Source organism: Macaca fascicularis, chromosome 4 (assembly GCF_037993035.2).
Source record: "Macaca fascicularis isolate 582-1 chromosome 4, T2T-MFA8v1.1".
Lineage (NCBI taxonomy): Eukaryota > Metazoa > Chordata > Mammalia > Primates > Cercopithecidae > Macaca > Macaca fascicularis.
The window spans coordinates 60,690,921-60,714,482 of record NC_088378.1 but is presented as its reverse complement, the minus strand read 5'-3'; the positions used below and the strand labels follow the sequence as shown (position 1 = coordinate 60,714,482).

The 23,562-nt window shown below is 37.5% G+C and overlaps 1 protein-coding gene across 24 annotated transcripts in view; it reads left to right on the top strand.

Annotated features, from left to right (window-relative positions):
* SYNE1 (spectrin repeat containing nuclear envelope protein 1) overlaps window positions 1–23,562 on the top strand; it is a 530,711-nt gene that overhangs the window by 130,484 nt on the left and 376,665 nt on the right. For 14 of the 24 annotated variants that reach the window (XM_015448978.3, XM_015448979.3, XM_045390337.2 and 11 more), the window contains 6 exons: window positions 3,067–3,087; window positions 3,553–3,645; window positions 4,276–4,454; window positions 9,169–9,365; window positions 12,128–12,237; window positions 15,757–15,807. In XM_015448978.3, coding sequence (XP_015304464.3) covers window positions 3,067–3,087; window positions 3,553–3,645; window positions 4,276–4,454; window positions 9,169–9,365; window positions 12,128–12,237; window positions 15,757–15,807 — 651 coding nt within the window. The remainder of the gene's footprint in view (window positions 1–3,066; window positions 3,088–3,552; window positions 3,646–4,275; window positions 4,455–9,168; window positions 9,366–12,127; window positions 12,238–15,756; window positions 15,808–23,562) is intronic. The other 10 variants (XM_005552157.4, XM_074037285.1, XM_074037286.1 and 7 more) reach the window with 3 other exon arrangements.

The following is a 23,562-nucleotide window of genomic DNA, read 5'->3' as shown; positions in this document are numbered from 1 at the left end:
AATCTTTGGCATCTCTTCATCTTTTTTTTTGTATTCATTGTTTTTTAAAAAAATTTTTTTTATTATTCTTTAAGTTCTGGGATACATGTGCAGAACATGCAGGTTTGTTACATAGGTATACACATGCCATGGTGGTTTGCTGCACCCATCAACCCATCATCTACATTAGGTATCTCCAAATGCTAGCTCCCCTAGTCTCCCACCCCCTGACAGGCACTGGTGTATGATGTTTCCCTCCCTGTGTCCATGTATTCTCATTGTTCAACTCCCACTTATGAGTGAGAACATGCAGTGTTTGGTTTTCTGTTCTTGTGTTAGTTTGCTGAGAATGATGGTTTCCAGCTTCATCCATGCAAAAACATGAACTCATCCTTTTTTATGGCTGCGTGGTATTCCATGGTGTATATGTGCCACATTTTCTTTATCCAGTATGTCATTAATGGGCATTTGGGTTGTTTCTAAGTCTTTGCTATTGTGAATAGTGCTGCAATAAACATATGTGTGCACATGCCCTTATAGTAGAATGATTTATAATCCTTTGGGTATATGCCCAGTAATAGGATTGCTGGATCAAATGGTATTTCTGGTTCTAGATCCTTGAGGGATTGCCACACTGTCTACCGCAATGGTTGAACTAATTTACACTCCCACTAACAGTGTAAAAGTGTTCCTAATTCTCTACATCCTCTCCAGCATCTGTTGTTTCCTGACTTTTTAATGATTGCCATTCATTGTGGTTTTGATTTACATTTCTCTAAAGACCAGTGATGATGAGCTTTTTTTCATTTGTTTGTTGGCCACATAAATGTCTTCTTTTGAGAAGTGTCTGTTCATATCCTTTGCCCACTTTTTGATGGGGTTGTTTGTTTTTTTCTTGTAAATTTGTTTAAGTTCCTTGTAGATTCTGGGTATTAGCCCTCTGTCATATGGATAGACTGCAAAAATTTTCTTTCATTCTGTAGGTTGCATGTTCACTCTGATGATAGTTTCTCTTCATCTTTTTTAAGAACACTAATCTCATTGGGCCTGGCATGGTGGCTAACTCCTCTAATACCAGCACTTTGGGAGGCCAAGGTGGCTAGATTGCTTGTTGTCAGGAGTCTGAGACCAGCCTGGCCAAAACCCCATCTCTACTAAAGACACAAAAATTAGCCGGGCGTGGTGGCGCATGCCTGTAATCCCATCTGAGACAGGAGAATCGCTTGAACCTGGGAGGTGGAGGTTGCAGTGAGCCAAGTTCATGCCACTGCACTCCCTCCTAGGTAAGAGTGAGACTCATCTCAAAAAATTAAAAAAAAAAAATCTTATTGGATTAGGGCCCCATGCTTATGAACTCATTTAATTTCAGTTATCTCTTTAAAGACCCATTCTCCAAATACAGTCACATTGGGAGTTACATTTCAAAATATGGATTTTGGAGGGACACAAATAATAATTCATTCAATTCAAGCCTCTTTCTTATAACTCAGACTTCTCCAGATTACATGGGCCAGGTACAATGGTCTAGTCTAGCATTCTGAAGCACTAATGTGCATCAGAATCACCTGAAGGTTTTAACACACTTTCCAGAGCCTCACTTCCTTAGTTTCTGGTTTAATGGGTCCAAGATGAAGTCTCAGACTATACATCCCTAACAAGTTTCCACGGCATGTGCTTGCTGTGGCTCTGGGAATCACACTTTGAGAACCTCTGGCTCAACATCCTTCTGCTCTGGTTTTATCTGTCAATATGGTCCCATCTTCTTTCTGGCTTCTGGAAATTCTTCAGTCTCTTTGGATGTGTCTCTATTGCCCATCCTACCCTCCTAGGCTATTAAGAATGTATTGTAAATTCAATAGGATTTTGCAAGAGATGGGAGGTTAAATAAACAGACAAACCAACCTGTGCTCCCTAAACTCATTGTGAAACACATTTTAGGGTAGATGATCATGAAAAACATTTTTTTTCACAAGTTAGGCAAAAGACCCTTAGGTTCTGTAATAAATTGAATATGTTAACAATGTACAATTCCAAGTACAGTTGGAACTGGGTTGAGGTAGGATATTTCAAATTATATTCAATAGCATTTTAAAAAAATGATACACAAGGAAAAGGAAGCAATTTTCCCCTATGAAATGCATTAATCTTATGGATATTAGTATATATTATAAATGTTTGGTGTATATATGCTAAAATGGATGTGGGAAAATTCTGGAGAAGTTGTAAAATGAAGCTCTCACAACGATCCTAGAGATCATAGTATATTCTTTCACAAAAAGTTAAAAAAAACCTGGTATTCTTTATTTTCCACAAACATATATTAAATGTCTTACACTGCTTGATTCAAAAGAAGTAGATATACAAGTTTATAATCTATGCCGGTTCTCAATTTTTATTATCTGTCATTGAACCTGATGAATGAACTTCACCAGTGAAACAAAAATCCCATAGGCATACCTCAAATCATTTACAATTTTTGTGCCAGCTTTTACTCCACCCCTGTGATGTAAAACAAGTAAATTTAAACTTTCAGGAGTAAAGTATTTGTGAAATGATTTTGCATCTGACAAAAGTTTTTTAAATAAAAAATGTACAAACATCTGAGCTTTTTATTAATAACACACTTCATGAAATCTTGGCTGAGAATTATTGAGCTAGAGGTCTGAGGAGTACTTTATTATTATTGTTTCTGATTTGTGTTTAATAATTACTAAAAGGATGTTTTTGAAGGTAGGTTATAGAAATTGAATGAGATAGATTTAACCATATAAATCCATTTTTGGGGGACTTAGCAAATAACTTTGTAGTAGCTGGGAAAACATTAGCATGAATAATTGGGGACAATTGTACATGAATTGACGTCTCTCCTGAATGCTTTATATGTCATTGTCCAAAAGTAGGGAACTGAATGCTAATAGTCTCTATTTTGCTATTTCTTGCCTTTCCTTTGTTTTTCTTTAAAACGTATTACCACAGTCAGGCTCTAAACTGACTACCTACCTCTTTATTCCCTTTGAACAAATAACGCTGATTTTGAAAGATGATTTATGTATATCTATTATCTTCTCCATTTGTTTTTCATGTCAGTCCATGCACAGAGGATCACCGGTTAGTACAAATTTTAGAATTCTTAACTCCTGATTTTTATAGGTAAAAGGGAGCATAAGTTTCATGCTATTTGGTAACGAACTTCAAAGTAAGTGCATCTTCTTAAACTTCTCATTGCGGTTTCTCTTAAGCTCCAGTCAACCTCTAAATATAAAGAATAACATTTTTTTTTTCTGTTTGGCATTTTTGTTGGTAATTCCCTGCATGTTATATTTTTTCAACCTTAAACAAAAGAAGTTTCTGAAATCCATTTTGTAGTTTTTACTTTGTACACCTAACAAATCCCCCTGAAATTTTCACTGAAACCATGTGCTTGTTTCGATACCTCACTCTACTTACTCCCGTGTACCATTACATAGGCATGATCAGAGCGTATTGATGTCTACTAAAGGCCTAATTGCTACATAATTAAATGAGTTGTAATATTCTAGTACATTACTAGTACAATTTCTCTTTTTTAAACAGATTAAATTAGTCAACATTAACTCCACCGATATAGCTGACGGCCGACCCTCAATAGTTCTTGGATTGATGTGGACCATTATTCTATATTTCCAGGTATTGTGCTACAGTTCCTTTTTTAGTTGATGCAATGTCTTGGAGGGAGATGGTGGTGGCCATTTTAATAATGCTCTCATTTGCCATATCTTTGGGGTTGATCCTTAACTTAGCAGAAATGTACCTTTCACACATACATTGTTTCTTTGGTAGCAGAATTTCCTCTTCTCCCTTGCAAAGCTGTTGCACATGGAACCTCAAATCCCAAAGTACTCCTGCAGAGGTGCCCAATCTGAAAAGTTAGCACCTCACAATGGAGATGAAATATGTTGCAGAAGGAGCTCAGGAAACTTTTCTGTTTTCTTTGGAAGGGAGCAGTTCTAAACTCCTTTTAGACATGAAGGAGAGAAATGAACTTGCCATTTTATCCAGAATAATTGTTCTAACCAGTAGGTTTTAGTTGATTAATTCATTCATGTATTCTATAAATATGTGTGTAAGATACAGCTGGGGTGGAATGGGAAGTGCAAAGAGGAGTAAAATATTAATCATGCCTTTTAAGAGCTTGCATTTTGTCAGGAATGTCAAGGGTGTTAACATAACTCATTTGTAGGTGGAAAAGTAAAACATCCGAGGAAATAATAACAAAGATAATGCTTCTATTTTTGCTGGCTGTTAACTCTCAAACAGATCGAAGAGTTGACCAGCAACTTGCCCCAGCTCCAGTCTTTGTCCAGCAGCGCATCCTCCGTGGACAGCATAGTTAGCTCTGAGACTCCCAGCCCACCAAGTAAACGGAAGGTGACCACCAAGATCCAAGGAAATGCTAAGAAGGCTTTATTAAAGTGGGTTCAGTACACGGCTGGCAAGTAAGTATAAGAGTTTGTCTAAATTCGCAATCCATAAATAATTTGAGTTATGAATGTATTACTAATTGTACCTTCTAATGATTGCAAACTGTGAAGAGACATTTGAATGAATGACTTTGCTTTAGTGCTTGTTTCACTCTTTCCTTGAATTGAGATATAAACACAAATCACCACTAAGACTCTAGGAAAATGCTCTGATAAAATTAATTTTTTCTTTATTTATGTTATTGGGCCCAATTAATTAAACTGATTTATCCTAAATTTTGAGTAGCATGAGGGCTAATTCTATTTAGGTCATTGTTTAGAGTTTCTGCTCCTATTAAATAATCTTTACATAAATAAATTCTAAGTTTAAACTTGGTTATCTCTTCATGAGACCAGTATGTTCTATTTAAGAAAAATGTGAACTAAGGTACACATTCCAAAAACATTATTTTTTTTTTTATGTTCTGAAACTTTCTAGCAATTTTAGTTTTTAAATTTTTTTCCTTTGGTCTCATTTTTTATCCAGAGTGTAGATTTTTTTGTCAACTCTAGCTTTGTGAGCTGAGAATTTGCATCTAGTTTTCGGTTCTCCTCTAGGCATAATAAATTTACATGTGTATGCATTTATATGATAATAGTGGATAGAAAATGACTGCTCTCAGACAGGTACAGTGACTCATGCCTATAATCCCAGCACTTTGGGAGGCTGAGGCAGGCAGATCACTTGAGTTCAGGAGATCGAGACCAGCCTGGCCAATATGGTGAAACCCCCATCTCTAATAAAAATACAGAAATTAGCTGGGCATGGTGGAGTGTGCCAGTAAACCCAGGTACTCAGGAGGCTGAGGCACCAGAATCGCTTGAACCTGGGAGGTGGAGGTTGCGGTGAGCTGAGATCAAGATTGCGCCTTTGCACTCCAGCCTGAGCGACAGAGCTAGACTCCATCTCAAAAAAAAAAAAAAAGAAAAAAAAAAGAAAAAAAGAAAAGGAGTGCTCTCAAAAAGTATTTTCTCATAGCAATTTCAATGGAGTTTTCAGTTGACCATATAAGTATTTTGCCGTCTGATGTGGTCGAGGTAAGTACTTTCATGTAGAGTATGCTTTTGTTTGATTTTCCTAAACGTCAGGTAAAATTACTCATTTTTTATCTTGTTTTGCATGCTTAAATCTAATCTGAATTTGATTCTCTACTTCTGGAAAATAGTTGTAAACAAGTACTTATTATAAAATATTGAGGTGCTAAACATAGGGAGTTCTATTTTTAAGGTGTTTGAAGAGCAAAAATAAAAAAAATAAAAAGAGAAACACAAAGGATGTAATTAGTGTTACTAATTTATGTTGTTTTCTTTAACTTTTAAAGTGTGTTGCTGGTTTTCTAATTCGGGATATGTTTTCATGATTCAAGTTGTAGTCAAATATATTTCTGAAAACAAAGCTTTATGGCACTTTAGAATCTGAAGTAGAAATGAAATTAAAAAAACCCTTCCCACATTGTTGGAACACTGTTTAATTGCATCCACGGTGGCATTACTAATGTCTCTTACAACTTAACTGGGTAGGGAGAAGACTGGTGACTGCGTGCGATGTGTCACGATGCTATTGCAATTAAACTTTGCAATAATGTCAAGGTGGTATTCTGTGCGGCATTAAATTAACCAAAAACAAATTGATTTTCTTTTAATAAAACAGTAGCTTGAAGTAAACTCAAATTTAATGCTGTTGGAATTATCCAGCATTTAATTTAGTTTCATGCATGCTATGTTGGGTTTCAAAGATGTGCAAGAGTCTGGTGACAGCTCAAAGTCATTGCTACAACTTATATATTGGTAACATCAGTGGAAGTTTTACTTTCCTTATCTAGGCCAATGTCCAGAATCCTGGGCCTGAGGATTCTCCACCCGTGAGCAATCGATAAGATCCATTTCTTTTGTAGCTGCATAAGTTATAGAGGTTTGGGGTGATGACTTTTCTCTGCCATAAAAATTCTGTAATGAACACATGATTCCATGATGCTACCAAACCGTTGATAATTTTTTCTAAAAACTGCCTTTTATACTATCCCGGTATGTACTTTTCAAGCAACTTATTATCTAACATGTGTGAAAGACTTTAGAATCTGTATCCATTTTGAGGTATGAGTGATGTTATTCCTAAAATCATAATATTTCGTGGGACTCTAGTTTGGAAGTTCATCACACTCATAAGATTGAAGATGGTGGGAAATGATAAAACATCCAGTAAACACTAAACTAGTTATCAGGATGTATCCACTGTTTTCATATAAAGTTTAAAAATATTTGAGAAATAAATTAAAAAATGGTTTCAGTAACATATGATAGTTAAGTCCTCTAATTTTTAAAACTAATTTCATCCACTATCAGCACATATTATCAGAAATAAAAGCATTAAGTTATAGCATATCTTACATTTACATACCTATTATCACATATATAAGCAGAACAATTATATTTTTGGACAAAAATTAGTAAGGTAACAAAATAAATATATGTGTAGCCATAGTTATTCAAAGTAACTTGAAGTAAATACATATTAGAGGTCAGAAATGCTTATAAATTGGTCACCCTTCATCACTTCTTTAAATGGTGTGTCTAAGTTTTCTTTGGGTTTGTATCTAAAATACTCAAATAAGAGGTTTAAACTAAAACTTTTAAGGAATATTACCTACTACTTTAACTGACTTTAACTGATGTAATAGGAAACAGCGTGTGTATGTGTGTGTGTGTGTGTATACCTACATATATTTTTTCAACAAATATAGAAGAAATAAAACATGCTGAAACGTTTTTAATTATTTCAGTATAGTAAATATTTAGAAAAGCATATTATGTCTTTCTCTTTGAAAATGTCTAAAACAATAAACAAGTTCAAGAAAATTAGAAATAGCTAATTACATGGTGAATATTTATTAACTAATTATGTATTTACACCCCACTGAATTTTGTTAAAAACTAATTTGAAGTGGCTTAACAGGGTAAAAAAACATTTTTAAATGAGGAAATGTGGGCAAAGAAAAATAAAATTAAGTCAGAGATGGATTACAAATGAATAGATAAAAAGGACATACTGTTCAACCTGCATGGATGTCAGCTGTCTGCTGAAAAAAATTATATCCATACTACCAGAGAAATAAGCTTGAAAATAACTAAGAGAAGATTCAAGATTACTTTACAATTACTGGAATCTCATAAAATTGTTTTTAGGATATTTGTAGATGAAGCCAATGATCAGGCTCAATGATGCATAATATATTTTATGCAAACAGTGTACATTGGTAAAACATGTTTTAAAGTGAATGAGAAGTTGTCTGCAATAAAATTTAAGGATAGGCTGGGCGCAGTGGCTCACACCTGTAATTCCAGCACTTTTGAGGCCGAGGCGGGTGGATCACTTGAGGCCAGGAATTTGAGACCAGCCTGGCCAACATGATGAAACCCTGTCTCTACTAAAAATACAAAAATTAGCCAGGTGTTGTGGCACATGCCTGAAATCCCAGCTATTTGGGAGGCTGAGGCACAAGAATCCCTTGAGCCTGGGAGGTGGAGATTGCAGTGAGCCAAGATTGTGCCACTGCACTCCAGCCTGGGCAACAGAATGAGTGAGACTCTGTCTCAATAATAATAATAATAATAGTAATAATAATGGACATTTATAAACTTGTTATATTAATCAGCATACCATTCAGGTTGTATTTTTCATGAAAATTTTGAAATTTTAGTAAAAATTACTTGAGTGATATTTTTGCTTTATTTAGCAACAACTATAAGGTTAATGAGACTAACTTTTTAAAAAGAAACTACCAGATGACCAGATGACTTTATCCATTGAATGTTCCCTAATTAAGTGATCATATTTGCAGGCCCTCCACTTAATCAAGGGGTACAGCTAATGCTCAAAATCATCTTTACAACTCTGTTTTCGGAACTGCTTTTATAATTGATAAATTACATGTAGAAAAAAAAATCATTCATTATGAACTTGCCTCATTTCTGCTTTCCAAAGGCAAAATATGACTACTAACTTGAAATCAGTTTCTTAATAACTGGCTTTGAGTTAATCAAATCCACCACCAAAGAAAAAAGATTTACCACCAGGGCTTTGCCCTCAAGACAATTACAAAAAAGGAGTTTACGAACAGTTTTATTGGTGGAGTAATTGGAATTATTGTTTGCATTTAGGTGGAATACAGGGTCCCTTGTGAACACTTGAGAGATATAATTGCAATATTTGCATTTGTCTGTTCTATTGCATTGGAAAGCATTCAGCCACATTATCTTAGTCTGTAATAACCTGTGTACAACACAGTGCTGCTTCCCATTAGAAACGTGTTAGATCTCTCTACAAAAAATATACAGTGGTTAATTACTATCACTTTTGGCATCTTTATAATTTGTTTTCTTAAAATTTTTCAGCATTTTTCTCTAAATTGACTTTTCTTTATAAAATGAATGTAAAAATATGCTTTAAATTAACTATCTTAATTACCGAAAAATCCAACATAGAAATCTCTAAATATAGAACTGGAATTTCGACATCTTATCTTGTTACCCCCTAAAAATTTTGTTTTCCTTAATTTTTCTCAAACACAATGAACTGATACAGTTCTCTGCATATTGTTGGTGAAAAGCACTGGATTTTGCATGAGGCCTTGAAGCAAGTCCTTGTATCTATTCAGAATGTGACATCATTTTATGTTTTTATAACACAAAGGCAGACTGGAATAGAAGTAAAAGATTTTGGGAAGAGTTGGAGAAGCGGGGTTGCCTTTCATTCAGTTATTCATGCCATTCGACCCGAACTGGTGGACTTGGAGAAAGTGAAAGGCAGATCCAACCGAGAAAATCTGGAGGATGCTTTCACTATCGCCGAAACGGAACTGGGGATCCCAAGACTGCTAGATCCTGAAGGTAGGCTGAATAATCATTGACTGCTGTATATGTTAACACAGAGGGTTTAAATGTCTTTTTCTTTTTTCTTTTCTTTTCTTTTTTTTTTTTTTTTTTTTTTTTTTTGAGACGGAGTCTCGCTCTGTCGCCCAGGCTGGAGTGCAGTGGCGCGATCTCGGCTCACTGCAAGCTCCGCCTCCCGGGTTCACGCCATTCTTCTGCCTCAGCCTCCCGAGTAGCTGGGACTACAGATGCCCGCCACCACGCCCGGCTAATTTTTTTGTACTTTTTAGTAGAGATGGGGTTTCACCCTGTTAGCCAGGATGGTCTTGATCTTCTGACCTCGTGATCTGCCCGCCTCGGCCTCCCAAAGTGCTGGGATTACAGGCGTGAGCCACCGTGCCCGGCTGAGGGTTTAAATGTCTTAACTTTCTTAAACTCAGAAATACACATGACTTCCAAGATTCTTCCAAGCCAGAAAGCTGGAGAAAAGTGGGAAGTAATGGTATTTTCCTGCATCAATTTTCTTCTGGATAAATATCTACCACCTTGGTTGGGGTAAAATATGATTTCATTGCTCCAAACAACACTTTGGCATTGGTATATCAGTCAGGTGAACGGGACTTAATATACTTAAGGGTGGAATGAAAGTTTTAGAATGAGGGAGGGTGTATGAGGGGAGGGTGACAGGATAATATATAATCTCAGAGGTCTGGAAGATGTAGATTATTCATACTTAGAAATGTTTTTAACCATGCAGTGTTTTGGTGTCAATCAGCAAACTACATAAATGTTTGACTAATAGTTGTCATTTTAATTGTTTGGTACATTTTTTTGGTAAGGCTGTGAGTGTTAAGACTTTTTGGAAATGGAATGAACTCTTTCAAGCCTTCAAAAGACAATTTAGATGCCTTTGATAAACTTTTATAAACTAGTAAGTTGTTAGCTATGTTGAAACAAAAGTATCAAAGTGAAGTTCCAAATGTCACAGATAATTTATGTGGGTTGTCAATTATGGATATTTATATCAGTGAATGCAGAAATGTAAATACACAGTGAAAGCAAATTATTTTTCCCCTCTCCTCTCTACCCTCCCTGGCCTCTGGTAACCACCGTTCTACTCTCTATCTTCATGGGATCCACTGAAAATTATTTTTAACGATGGAATTTCAGACTGAACTTCCCTAGCTCTGAAACAAAGAGGATAGACTTGTGTTTCTAAGAGTAAGTTACAGAGACCCAGTTAGGTTTCTTTGAAGATGAAGGGCCCCACAGAGATTCCTTGACATTTTAGGATTCTGTTTTGAGTCCCACTCTGCCCCCACCCCCACTTTCACTAGGATATCAAAGGGCTTTCTGCCTTCTCTCTGCACAAAAATAAATCAAGGGAAAAACACGTATTCCAGCCATCAATTTCAGAGGATGTAACAGAGCTGACATTATTCCTAGAGTGGGATGAAAAAAGAATATACCTGATTCTTTCATATCCACCAGACTGCAAGATCTTAATATTTTCTTTGATGATCAAAAACTGAGGTTGCCTAAATACAAGGCTATCCTAGATATAAGACTTTCTTCTAATTTCTTAATGAGAACTTCCCCTTCAAAAAGTTATTTAACCAACTTGGATGTATAAGCTTTTAGGGATACAGATTAAGTACTCCAAGTCTATTATAATAATGATTTTATGATTTACATATATAGTTAACAGCATATACTATGTTAAATCATGTATTAAATATTGCTTTTCTTTCGACTTTCATATTTCCTGAAAAAAAAGTTTTAGTCAACGGTTTGACTCATCACCTTTGAGTCATTTAACCAATTTCAGAATTCGTTATCTTTGCTTCCTTTTAAATGGTGTGAATTGTAGCACTCTTTAAACCCTACATTGGAAGTCTTAGAAATTATACCTCTGACCAAAAAGAACTTGTACAAAAGATTAGATTAGTTTTATACTTTATTGTAGCAATTTGGTTTGCTTTTTGCTCTATAAATTGCTCTGAAGACATAATCATTTTCTGCCTTTAAAATTGATATTTAAAAGACTTGTTTACAGCATTTTTTACGTATGCATTCTTACTTCCATGTATAATTACTAACTCTGTATAAATCTATTTGCCTGATTTTTACCGTTTGTATTGGATAAATATCTATAAGCTTCAAAATCATGGTGATTGCGGCCTTCTCAGGCAGTTTCCCTCGAAGAGTGCTTGATTGCTCAAAGCACTGTAATTTGGAGAGAATGCTCCACAAAGAGGCTGCCCAGGAAATGGAATATAAGGCATCTCCCTTTCTTCTAAAGTAAAATTTGTGGGGGCAGAGAAGAGACTTGTCTATATTTGGCCATATATAGTATATGAACTGTCATTCAGTGTCACACTTGTAAGCATTTTTGTACTACCCATTTATGCCAGTTCTAAAATTTACATATTATTTATGTTCAGTTAACTAGACAGAATGTTTGAGTAACCATACAGTATCTCGTATTTGTGAAATACTGTCTCATGAGATACTGTATGTCTTATTTAAATGACATATATGCTACTTTCTTAAATGCCGTTTGTTAAAATGTATCATCTTTCTGAGTAATATAATTTCCATCATGTAATGTCCAGACTAAATTTGATTTACCCTCCTCCCCCTCCAAAATTCTAAATAGCGCTTCTGTTTTCCTTCTGAGTTTAGTGTTTTTGGTATGATAGCTAGATATTAAAGCTTGTATTATTAAAATCCAATGAATGCTAATTAATTTATTCACATTTCATTTTTTGTTTTTTCAGATGTTGATGTGGATAAACCAGATGAGAAGTCTATTATGACCTATGTAGCCCAGTTTCTGAAACATTATCCTGACATCCACAATGCAGGCACTGATGGGCAAGAGGATGATGTAGGTATTTGCTTTCTTCAAGTATTGCTAGTATATGCAATGACGGTGACTCAGATTTTTGAGTATGCTGTTCTCAAAAAATTAAATTTGAATGCATTTTAATATGAGAGCAACTGATTTAAAAAAGATACCACCAAATGGGGCGATGATTAAAGGAAAAGGTTTTTCTGGTTTGCATGTTGAATATGTTAGAGAAAGCATTGCTGATAATAAATGTAAGACTATGTGATGCTGATACACTCAAATTGAGAAAAGATAGCAGTGTTGAGAACTCCATTTTAGTGATCTGAGAATTGAAGTAATCGTATTTCTGTCATACATTTGAACATCTAGATCTTGAATCCCCTCGCTCTGGTTGATCTGATAAAATCTAATTTTGACTTTTGGATTTTAATATATCTATTGACAGCGAACATATGGGAAGTAAGGCACAATTTGTAAAAGTTCTAATTATTCACTGTGGTTAGATTTTTCAGGCTTTAAATAATTTAAATAACATTAACATTTTTCATGCTGCTCAAATACATGTTAATTGTCATAAATTTTTTAAATCAGGAAAAAAAGGAAAAGGAAAAAATTGTATTTGACCTTCTAGAGAGAACCTATACTAGAAAAAATTAATATGTTGATGTTAATTTCCAACATTTGCATATGTATATGGAAGATACATATAATATTTTAATAAAAATAGAATTATAGTATCCATACAATTTTATAATTTTCTTCTTCCATGGACATTATAAAGAATTCTGCAGGTCATCATATGTATGTACAGTAATTTATTACCCAATCTTAATAGCTTTAATTTGTAATTTTTGTTGTTATAAGCAGTGCTTTTATGAACAATCTTGTAATAAAACATTGTTCTAAGATTCTCTTGCTCTCTTTTCTTTTTTTTTTTTTTTTGAGATGGAGTCTTGCTCTTTCGCCCAGGCTGGAGTGCAGTAGTGCAATCTTGGCTCTCTGCAACCTCTGCCTGCCAGGTTCAAACAATTCTCCTGTCTCAGCCTGCTGAGTAGCTGGGATTTCAGATGCACACCACCACGCCTAGCTAACTTTTTCTATTTCTAGTAGAGACTGGGTTTCACGTGTTGGCCAGGCTAGTCTCAAACTCCTGACCTCAAGTGATCTTCCTGCCTCTGCCTCCCAAAGTGCTGGGATCACAGGCACGAGTCACCACGCCTGGCTAAGATTCTTCTTTAGAAGTGGAATTCCCAGACTAAAGGGCATACAAAATTTTAATGCTTTTAAAAATGTTTTTTGAATTGCCTTGTAGAAAGTTAGTCCTATTTTACACTCCAGCCAAGACACCAGACTGCCTGCTTTCCTGTTTATTAGCAATGGATATGACCATTCTTTTAATATTTTTGAAGTAGTGTTGTATTCTATTTTTAATTATATAGACAGGTGGATTCACTGCTGAACTTTAATTTAACTAGAAGGTGCTCCTCTTCTTCCTTTCTCCTTTCCTCCTAAAACGAATAATTATAAGGTAAATGACATCAGGAAAAAAATAAATGGAATTTTCAAGATGAGTGAAAACCTGTCTGTCTTCATTGTTCAGGTCTCAACTGGAGTTTTCAGAGCAGTTTGAAATGAAAATGAAGAGTAATAAGAAAACCAAAAAATGTAAAATATGTTTTCTAAATAGACTTATAAGCATACATAAAGAAGAATAAGGCCAAGGAGCATAACCAAAAGCTTCCAAGTAGACATTATGCCAATAGTTAGAAATCAGTGACTTCATAAAAGAATAAGCAAAACAGAGGTAACTCCTGTTTCCTAGGTCTCTTAGATGAAATTAATCTGGCATTTGATAGAACTATGTTAGCTTCTTAAAAACAGTGAGTTCAGGAAACCTCTTTTGTTCCTTGTCAGGATTGGAGCACAAACATTGGCCACCAGAGTGACTTATCTATAGTTATTACTAGTAAAGTAATTGTTTCTAAAAAGCACCACAAACGGCTAAAGCAAAGACTCCATGTGCAAATGCTGGCATGGATTGATGCAAATATTTTGGAGTCATCTGGGGCTTGCTGGATTTTGACAATATTGTTGTGTGAGTAAGAAACTCTGTAAGAAAACACATTAGACTTACCTCATATAGCACAGAGAAAATCCATGCAAACTTCCATCTGGTTTTTATATGTGAAGTCCTTATATTACCCAGATGGATTTATATCTAATTTGGTGTCTGTGGTTTTACCGTTTTAGGGTCTCTGACATTAATCATCTCTCCAGATTAGTAAACTTTGTGGCTGGAAACATCTAAAAACACAAAAGGAGATGCTTTACTTAATGCTCATGAGCAGGAGTTTAATGCAAAAATTCTCAGAGATTTGAAACACACAATCTATTCATATAAGCTTTTTAATATACTTTACTAAAGAGGTTTTATTATTTTCAGAGGTTACTTTAATCATCTAAAAAATAAATTCTGGTCATTAAAAAAATTCCCTCTATCCCTTTCCTAAAAAGAGGATGCATATGATTTATTCAGGCTTATCTCAAAAATTATTTTTGAGGAAAAGTTATTGGAAGCTTTGCCCTTTTTTAGTGGCATTTGTCATGTAGTGCATAAGCATCTAAAATTGAATATTTCGAATAATGTATTTTTTGTTATGATGTAGGGTTTATATTTGTTTAACACAGTTAATGGTCACCTAATTCTGTCTAGTGAACCTTTAATATTTTGTAAACTATGCATATTAGTTTTGAGCCCCCACCTCAAAGTACTCAGTATTTGTCACTCAGTTCTTACTCTCTTAATTCATTAAATAAAAAAAAATTTCTTGGCATGAACATATCTATCAGGCTTTCATTTTTGTGTGTATTTGATTTATATATCCCCTTTGTGATTTTATTTGAATTAAATATTTTATGGCTACCATTTTAAATATGATTTTCTTACTGAAAATCGACATCACCATGTTTTTTTTAATCTCATCCAATAAAACTGATAAACTTCCCCCTTAAGATATTTCTTGAATAATTAGCACTCAGTCGTAAATAAACAATATAGGCCTATTGACTTATCTCATTCACCTTCTAAACTTTCATTAATTTTTTCACCCATCCGTTCTTCCATTGCCACACACATTCCTGACTGCCCTAAGAAGCACAACACAGGCTTAATTCTTATGAGGACAAAGAAACATGTGTGCTGTGTATATTTACAGGGAAAGTAATATGAGTTCATATACCTCTTCTTTACATAGTTCACCTTCTAAAATATTTACTGTTGTTTTGAGACATGTTTACAAAATATATAGCTACATATGATTATTTCAAGTTAAAATAAAAATGTCATTTTCTAGAAAACGATGTTGTCTTATTGGAGTTGAATATTTTTGTATTTTCAAAAGCTATGAAAATGTCTTAAAGTAATTATACCCTTGAAATGATCACCTATTTCTCTAAAGGCAGATGCCTCTCCATTTATTTTTCTTCTTGTTTTCTAAATAATTTTTGACCCTGATTTATATTATATTTCTATATATTATCTTTTCGTATTGTTAGGAAATACTTCCAGGTTTCCCATCTTTTGCAAATTCTATACAAAATTTTAAGGTAAGATTTAAGTAATCTTGCATTGAATACCTCTTTCAAACATCCTGCATTCTGTATCGTTTTAGTCATTCCCTTGCATGTTTTTGTCTTTATGTATACATTTCTTTTAATACTTTAATCGCATCATTTGCGTTTCCTTTCTAACAGAGCAAATAACATACTTATGTGTTATCAAATGTTAGTGATAGTCTAAGCTACTCCCATGCACTTGCCCATTAATCTTTCATTATAAAATGGTATCTATCAATTAATTTCTTCTTTATAATAATAACACTAATACAAAGAAGGACTTACAGTAACTATATTTGGTGTCTTTAATGTGACACAGAAAATAAAAACAAAATAAAGGTTTAGTTTTGTATCTTAAAATGTTAGCAGAGAATCAACGAACAAGGTAAGTATTTGGTTACCTTGTTGGTCTGAGTTTCCTCACTCTCTTCTGCTCAGTATTGGGTCTCGTGATTTAGTAAAGTTCATGACATGTAGTAGGTGCTCAAAAGATATTAGCAGAATGAATGGTTATGAATTGCTGTCCATATCCAAGTTATTGAATGCATGTCCCATATTTTAGCTTTTCCATTTTTCTTTATGTTCCGTCTAGGCTGCAGGTTATATATTGTATTGATATATTGTATTTATATCAACATAAATCAGAAGTAACTAATTTCATATCAAATACTAAATTTTTTAAATGTCATGCTCCATAAAGTTGAGTTTATGTATATGTGAACGTGGTACACAAATGTAAATGTGGTTTATGTGTTTGTGTGTGTGTGTATGAGTGAATGAGAGAGAAAGAAAAACAATAAAGTGAAAGAAAAAGTAGATAGAATGCTGACAGTATAGCTGCTTGGAATTTAGATATAAGTAATAGGTTGCCATGTCTTCTGAATGTGTGTGAAAGTTATCAGTTGAAGAAAAACCCTAGACTAATGGGCTATAAATATTGTTTTGTACTCCATTTTTCTCTTAGAAAGAAGAATCTTGAGTATATAAATAGCGACATCCTTCTCACCTTACTGCAATCTGCTAGACACTTTCTAACCATTAGAAAGTCATTTACTAAATAGGCTCTAATAAAGTTATTTTAAGAACATAACCCTTTTCTTTCAGATGACTTTGTGTAACAAATAGCTCCTCTTCAGGGCAGTCAAGTGCTTTATAAATGCAGAAGTTGATGAGCAGCCTGTCCTCAGAGGCTCACAATGAAGCCCTGTGCTCACTGTTAGATGGGTCACTTCTGGTGGCCACACTGACCTCTGGTAACTTGGAGACACACCAAGAACAAGTTTTCTCTCTGAGCTCATAAGAATGTGGTATCAGTGCTTTTCTGGGCATGAGAATCAACTGATAATAAAACGTGTACCTTCATTATATTCACCTGTTCATTCAGAAAAGACATCCTGGGAAGAACTGAAGCTTTATAGTCTTGGGCTCCAGTTCCATTTCTTTCTGCTTTTAACTATGTTTCTAACTCATCTCTTATTCTGCAATCATATATTGAGTGATTCTGAGTGCCAGACACTGTGTTAGATGAGGGAGATTAAAAAGATACCTAAGGAATGTCAAACGCGTCCATGTGAAGAGTCCACCAAACAGGCTTTATGTGAGCAATAAAGCTTTTTAATCACCTGGGTGCAGGCAGACTGAGTACAAAAAAGGAGTCAGCAAAGGGAGATAGGGGTGGAGCAGTTTTATAGGATTTGGGTGGGTAGTGGAAAATTGTGGTCAAAGGGGGTTTTTCTCTTATGGACAGGAGTGGGGGTTACAAGGTGCTCAGTGGGGAGCTTCCGAGATTCATTGTCCAGGATAAAGAATTTCACAAGGTCAATTGATCAGTTAGGGCGGGGCAGGAACAAACCACAGTGGTGGAATGTCATCAGTTAAGGCAGGAACCAGCCATTTTTACTTCTTTTGTGGTTCTTCAGTTGCCTCAGGCCATCTGGATGTATAGGTGCAGGCTTGGGCTCAGAGGCCTGACATTCCTGTCTTCTTATATACATAAGAAAAACAAAACAAAATAGTGGTGAATTATTGGGGTGGTGAAAATTTTTGGTGGTTGTTTCTCCGGGCTGCTTTGAGTGGGATTAGGGGCGGCGTGGGAACTTAGAGTGGGAGAGATTAAATTGAAGAAATATTTTGGGGGAAGGGGTGATATTGTGGGGTTGTTAGAAGGAGGATTTGTCATATAGAATGATTGGTGATGGCCTGGATGTGGTTTTGTATGAGTTGAGAAACTAAACAGAAGACACAAGGTCTGAATAAGAGAAGGAGAAAAAGAGGTATTAAAGGACTAAGAATTGGGAGGACCCAGGACATCCAGTTAGAGAGGGTCCAAGGGGGTTCAGCATAATTATTTGCTTGGTTGGCGAGTTTTTGGACTCTATCCTTGAGTTTTTTTATGTTGTCATATACCAGGCCAGATTGATTTAGGTAAAAACAACACTTTTCATCTAAAAACATACAGAATTCTCCTTTTTCAGCAGTAAGTCGAGGCCCATTCCTGTCTTCTTATATTAGTAAGAAAAATAAAACAAAATAGTGGTGAAATGTTGGCATCATGAGGGGAAGAGGAAGCTGTTCGGTCCTATTTGCAAGTTGAATTTTGGCAGTAAGGAAAGCTAGTGTGCATGTGCCTGTCCAATTAGCAGGTAGACACATGTAGGTAGACGAGCCACAGAGGAAGAAGAGACCTTGTACAAGGCAAAACTGGAAATGCAAAGTGAAAAGATGAGGAGTACTAAAAGAGGTGTCTTGTACCCAGACTTATAGATAAAGTTTCTGTGCTGCAAAAGAAATAGCACTCAAATATAAAATTTTCTTTTTAATTCTCAGCAAGGCAAGGTACTTCTATAGAAGGGTGTGCCCTTACAGATGGAGCAATGGTGAGCGCACACTCGGACAAAGGAGGGGAAGGGGTTCTTATCCCTGATGCACTGTGGCCCCTGCTGCTGTGTCGTTCCCCTATTGGCTGGGGTTAGACTTTACAGGCTAAACTAATTTCGACTGACTAATTTAAAGAGAGTGACGGGGTGAGTAGTTTGGTGGGAAAAATGGTTACAGAGCAGGTAATCAGAATGAGTCAGGACAGAGCAAATAATCAGAATGAGTCAGGGTGGAGCAGGTAATCAGAATGAGTGAGGGTGGAGCAGGTCATTGAAATGAGTCAGGGTGGAGCAGGTAATCGAAAAAGGTTGCTTAATGAGGAAGTTAAGTTTAAGAGTAGAAGGCAAAGAATTGAACCTACTGACATAGTGATTCTTTGAAAAGAAATTTAGAACTGATGTCTAACACTAGGGATCCAGCTAGGGCAGCAGCCATTAGAGGTTGTAATGGGCATTGATGGAACAACTAGATAGAGGGGGAGGCTAAATCGAGAAATTATGTCTACAGAAAGGAGGAGATGACCACGGTGGCCTTCTTAGACCCTGAGGGAAAGGCCTCTACCCATCCAGTGAAAGTGTCTACCCCGACCAAGAGGTATTTTAGTTTCCTGACTTGGGGCATGTGGGTAAAGTCAATTTGCCAGTCCTGGGCAGGGGCAAACCCCTGAGTTTGATGTGTAGGGAAGGGAGGGGGCCTGAGAAATTCCTCAGGAGTGGTAGAATAGCAAATGGAACACTGAGAAGTAATTTCCTTGAGGATAGATTTCCACGATGGAAAGGAAATGAGAGGTTCTAAGAGGTGGGCTAGTGGCTTGTAACCTACATGGAAGAGGTTATGAAAGGACGATAGAATGGAATGAGCCTGTAAGGCTGGAAGGAGGAATTTTTCTTGGTCCAGGAACCATTTGCCTTGAGTGGGGAGGGATTGATAGGTGGAAACTTCAGTGAGAGAGTAAGTAGGAGTGACTGATGAGAAGGAGAAAAACTGGCCGTGAGGGACATAAGTAGGAATACCAGCTGCTTCTTTAGCTGTCTTATCAGCATAATTGTTGCCTTGAACAATGGGGTCTGAGGCCTTTTGATGGCCTTTGCAGTGAAGGACTCCAGCTTCTTTTGGAAGTAAAGCAGCCTTGAGAAGAGTTTTTATTAAAGAGGCATTAATGATGGAAGATCCTTGTGTAGTGAGGAAACCTCTTTCTGCCCATATAACAGCATGGTGGTGCAGGATATGGAAGGCATATTTACAGTCAGTATAAATATTGATGTGTAGTCCCTTTGCAAGAGTGAGGGCCTGAGTTAAGGCAATGAGTTCAGCTTGCTGAGAGGTAGTGGAGGGGGGCAGAGCAGTAGCCTAAATGGTAGGTGTGGAAGATACTATAGAATAGCCTGCCTTTGCTGGTGAGTGGTGATTAGGCCTGGTGGAACTGCCATCAATAAATCAAGTGTGATAAGGGTGAGGAACAGGAAAGAAGGAAATATGGGGAAATGGAGTGAATACCAAGTGGATCAGAGAGATACAGTCATGGGGGTCAGGTGTGGTATCAGGAATAATGTGAGAGGCCAGATTGAAGTCCAGGCCAGAAACAATGGTAACTGTAGGAGATTCAACAAATAGTGAGTACAGTTGAAGGAACTGGGGGGCAGAATGTATATGCATCAGGTGTGAGGAGGAAAATAGATTTTGAAAGTTATAGGAACTGTAGATTGTAAGTGGAGCATAGCTTGTGATTTTGAGGGCCTCTAAAAGTATTTAAGTGGCAGCTGCCACTGCATACAGATATGAGGGCAAGCTCAGAACTGTGAGGTCAAGTTGTTTGGACAGAAAGGTTACAGGGCACAGTCCCGGCTCTTGTGTAAGAATTCCAGCCACACAGCCCTGTACTTTGGCTGCGTGTAATGAAAAGGGTTGGGATGAGTTAGGGAGAACTAGCGTGGGAGCAGCTTTTAGGGCTGTTTTTAAGGAAGAGAAAGAGGAGTGGGGAAAGGATTTAGGATCTATGGGGTCAGCTGGGTTTCCTTTTGTGAGTTTATATAATGGTTTAGTCAGGATGGCAAAACCAGATATCCAAAGATGAAAGTACCTAACTATGCCTAGGAAGGAAAGGAGTTGTTGCTTTGTAGAAGGGGCTGGGGTTTGGGAGATTAGCCAGACACAATCAGCAGGGAGAGCATGTATGTTTCTATGAAGAATTATGCTGAGATAGGTAATGGATGAGGAAGAAATTTGGGCTTTGACGGGGGAGTTGCAATATCCTTTTGAGAATAGATGTTGGAGGAATAGGAGGGTTCCTGTTAGGAAGATTTGTAGGAGGGGCTATAAAGTAGAAGGTCGTCAAAATATTGAATAAAGTGAGAAGCAGATGGACAGAAAGTAAAGTATGAAAAAGGGCTTGACTGAAGTAATGGAGGCTGTCCCTGAAGCCTTCAGCAGTACAGCCCAGGTAAGTTGCTGAGACTGATGGGTGTCACGTTCAGTCCAAATGAAAGCGAAGAGAGGCTGGGATGAAGGGTGTAAAGGAATAGTAAAGAAAGCATCTTTGAAATCCAGAACAGAATAATGGGTTGTGGAGGGAGGTATTGAGGATAGGAGAGTATATGGGTTTGGCACCGTGTGGTGGATAGGCAAAACAATTTCGTCGATAAGGTGAAGATCCTGGTCAGGCTTTAGTCCTCTCAAAGCCTGTTGTGGGATGGCATACTGGTGTTGAGCAGGGTAAGGGTGATTAGGCTTTAATGGGATAGTAATGGGCGTGTGATCGGTTGCTAGGGAGGGAGTAGAGGTGTCCCATACTTGTGTGTTAAGGTAGGGGGATACAAGAGGAAGTCGTGAAGGAGGTTTTGAACAGGGGAAAGGGTGGCAATGAGATGTGGCTGTAGCCCAGGAATAGTCAGAGAAGCAGATAATTTAGTTAAAATGTCTCGACCTAATAAGGGAACTGGGCAGGTGGGGATAACTAAAAAAGAATGCATTAAAGAATGTTTTCCAAGTTGACACCAGACTGGGGGAGTTTTAAGAGGTCTAGCAGCCTGGCCATCAATACCCACAACAGTTATGGGGGCAAGGTAAACTGGCCCTTGGAAAGAAGGTAATGTGGAGTGGTTAGCCTCCGTATTGATTAAGAAGAGTACGGACTTACCTTCCACTGTAAGAGTTACCTAAAGCGTCTGTGATGGTCCAGGAGGCTTCCGAGGTGATCGGGCTGTGTCAATCTTCAGCTGCTAAGCTGAGAAGATCTGAGAAGGAGTCAGTCAGAGAGTCTTGGGCCAGAGTTCCAGGGGCTCTGGGAGTGGCTGCCAGGCAAGTTGGACAGTCCAATTTCCAGTGGGTTCCTGCACAGATGGAACACAGCTTAGGAGGAATCCTGGACTGTGGGCATTCCTTGGTCCAGTGGCCATATTTCTGGCACTTGAAGCAAGATCCTGGGGGAGAAGGTCCTGGAGGAACGCCTGGCCACTGTGGTTTAGGTGTTTTGAAGTTCTTGTGTACTGGAAATGTGGCTGGGGTTTCTCTTACAGTGGAGGCAAGTAATTGCAACTCAGAAACAGACTGCTGCTTGGCTCTCTCTATTATTGTACACCTTGATGGCGAGGTTAAGTCCTGTTGTGGGGTTTGAGGGCCGGAATCTAATTTTTGGAGCTTTTTCTAATGTTGGGAGTGGGTTGGGTAATAAAATGCATATTGAGAATAGGACGGCCTTCTGGCCCCTCTGGGTCTAGGGCAGTAAAGTGTCTAAGGGTTGCTGCAAAACAGGCCATGAACTGGGCTGGGGTTTTATATTTGGTGAAAAAGAGCCTAAACACTAACTGATTTGGGGGAGGTCAGATTAAAAAAAAGGAGGGTTAACCTTGACTATGCCTTGAGCCCCAGCCACCTCTGTAAGAGGAAATTGTTGGGCAGGTGGGGGAGGGCTAGTCGTGGAACGAAACTGTAAGCCAGACTGGGTGTGAGGAGGGGAGGTGATAGAAGGATTATAGGGGTGGGGGAGCGGAGGCTGAGGAAGAATTGGGACCTGACTCAGCCTGGTGAGGAGCAGCCTGAGGAGGAGGGGAGAGGTCAGATGGGTCCATAGAAAAGGAGGATTCAAAGGACTCAGAGCTTGGGGTGGAGGCTGAAGGAACAGACAGGAGAGAAAGAAGAAAGATTTGGGATGAGTTGCACTGGGAGCAGAGACTAGGGAGGGACTGATGAGTAAAAGAATGCCTGGACATCAGGCACCTCAGACCATTTGCCCATTTTTCGACAAAAATCATCCAGGTCTTGTAAGATGGAGAAATCAAAAGTGCTGTTTTCTGGCCATTTAGAACCATTGTTGAGTTTGTATTGGGGCCAAGTGGTGTTGCAGAAGAAAAGAAGGCATTTAGGTTTTAGGTCAGGTGTGAGATGAAGTGGTTTTAAGTTCTTGAGAACACAGGCTAAGGGAGAAGAAGGGGGAATGGAGGGTGGAAGCTTGCCCATAGTGAAGGAGGTAAGTGTAAAGTGAAAGGTAGAGAGACAGAGAAGTGGGTGGTGAGCAGCCCTGGGCTGTAATGTGGGTGAGCAGCCAAAGCACGCATCCCTGCAATTGACTTGCCACCAAGGGAATGTGGGTGAATGACCAAGGCAGGCATCCCTGTGGTGATCAGACACCAGTGGAATGTGGGTGAATAATCAGGCAGGCGTCCCCGCAGTGATTAAACACCAAGGGAAGCCTGTCTTCCCGAGTCTGTGACCCACACCGGAGTTTTGTGTCCACAGATAAAATATGTCTCCTTTGTCTCTACTACAGAGGAAAAACAGCTGGAATTGGAAGGAAAGGGAGATTGAAAGGTAGCGAGAGAGACTGGAGAAGGTAGTGAAAAGACCACTTACCTGATTTGAAATTGGTGAGAT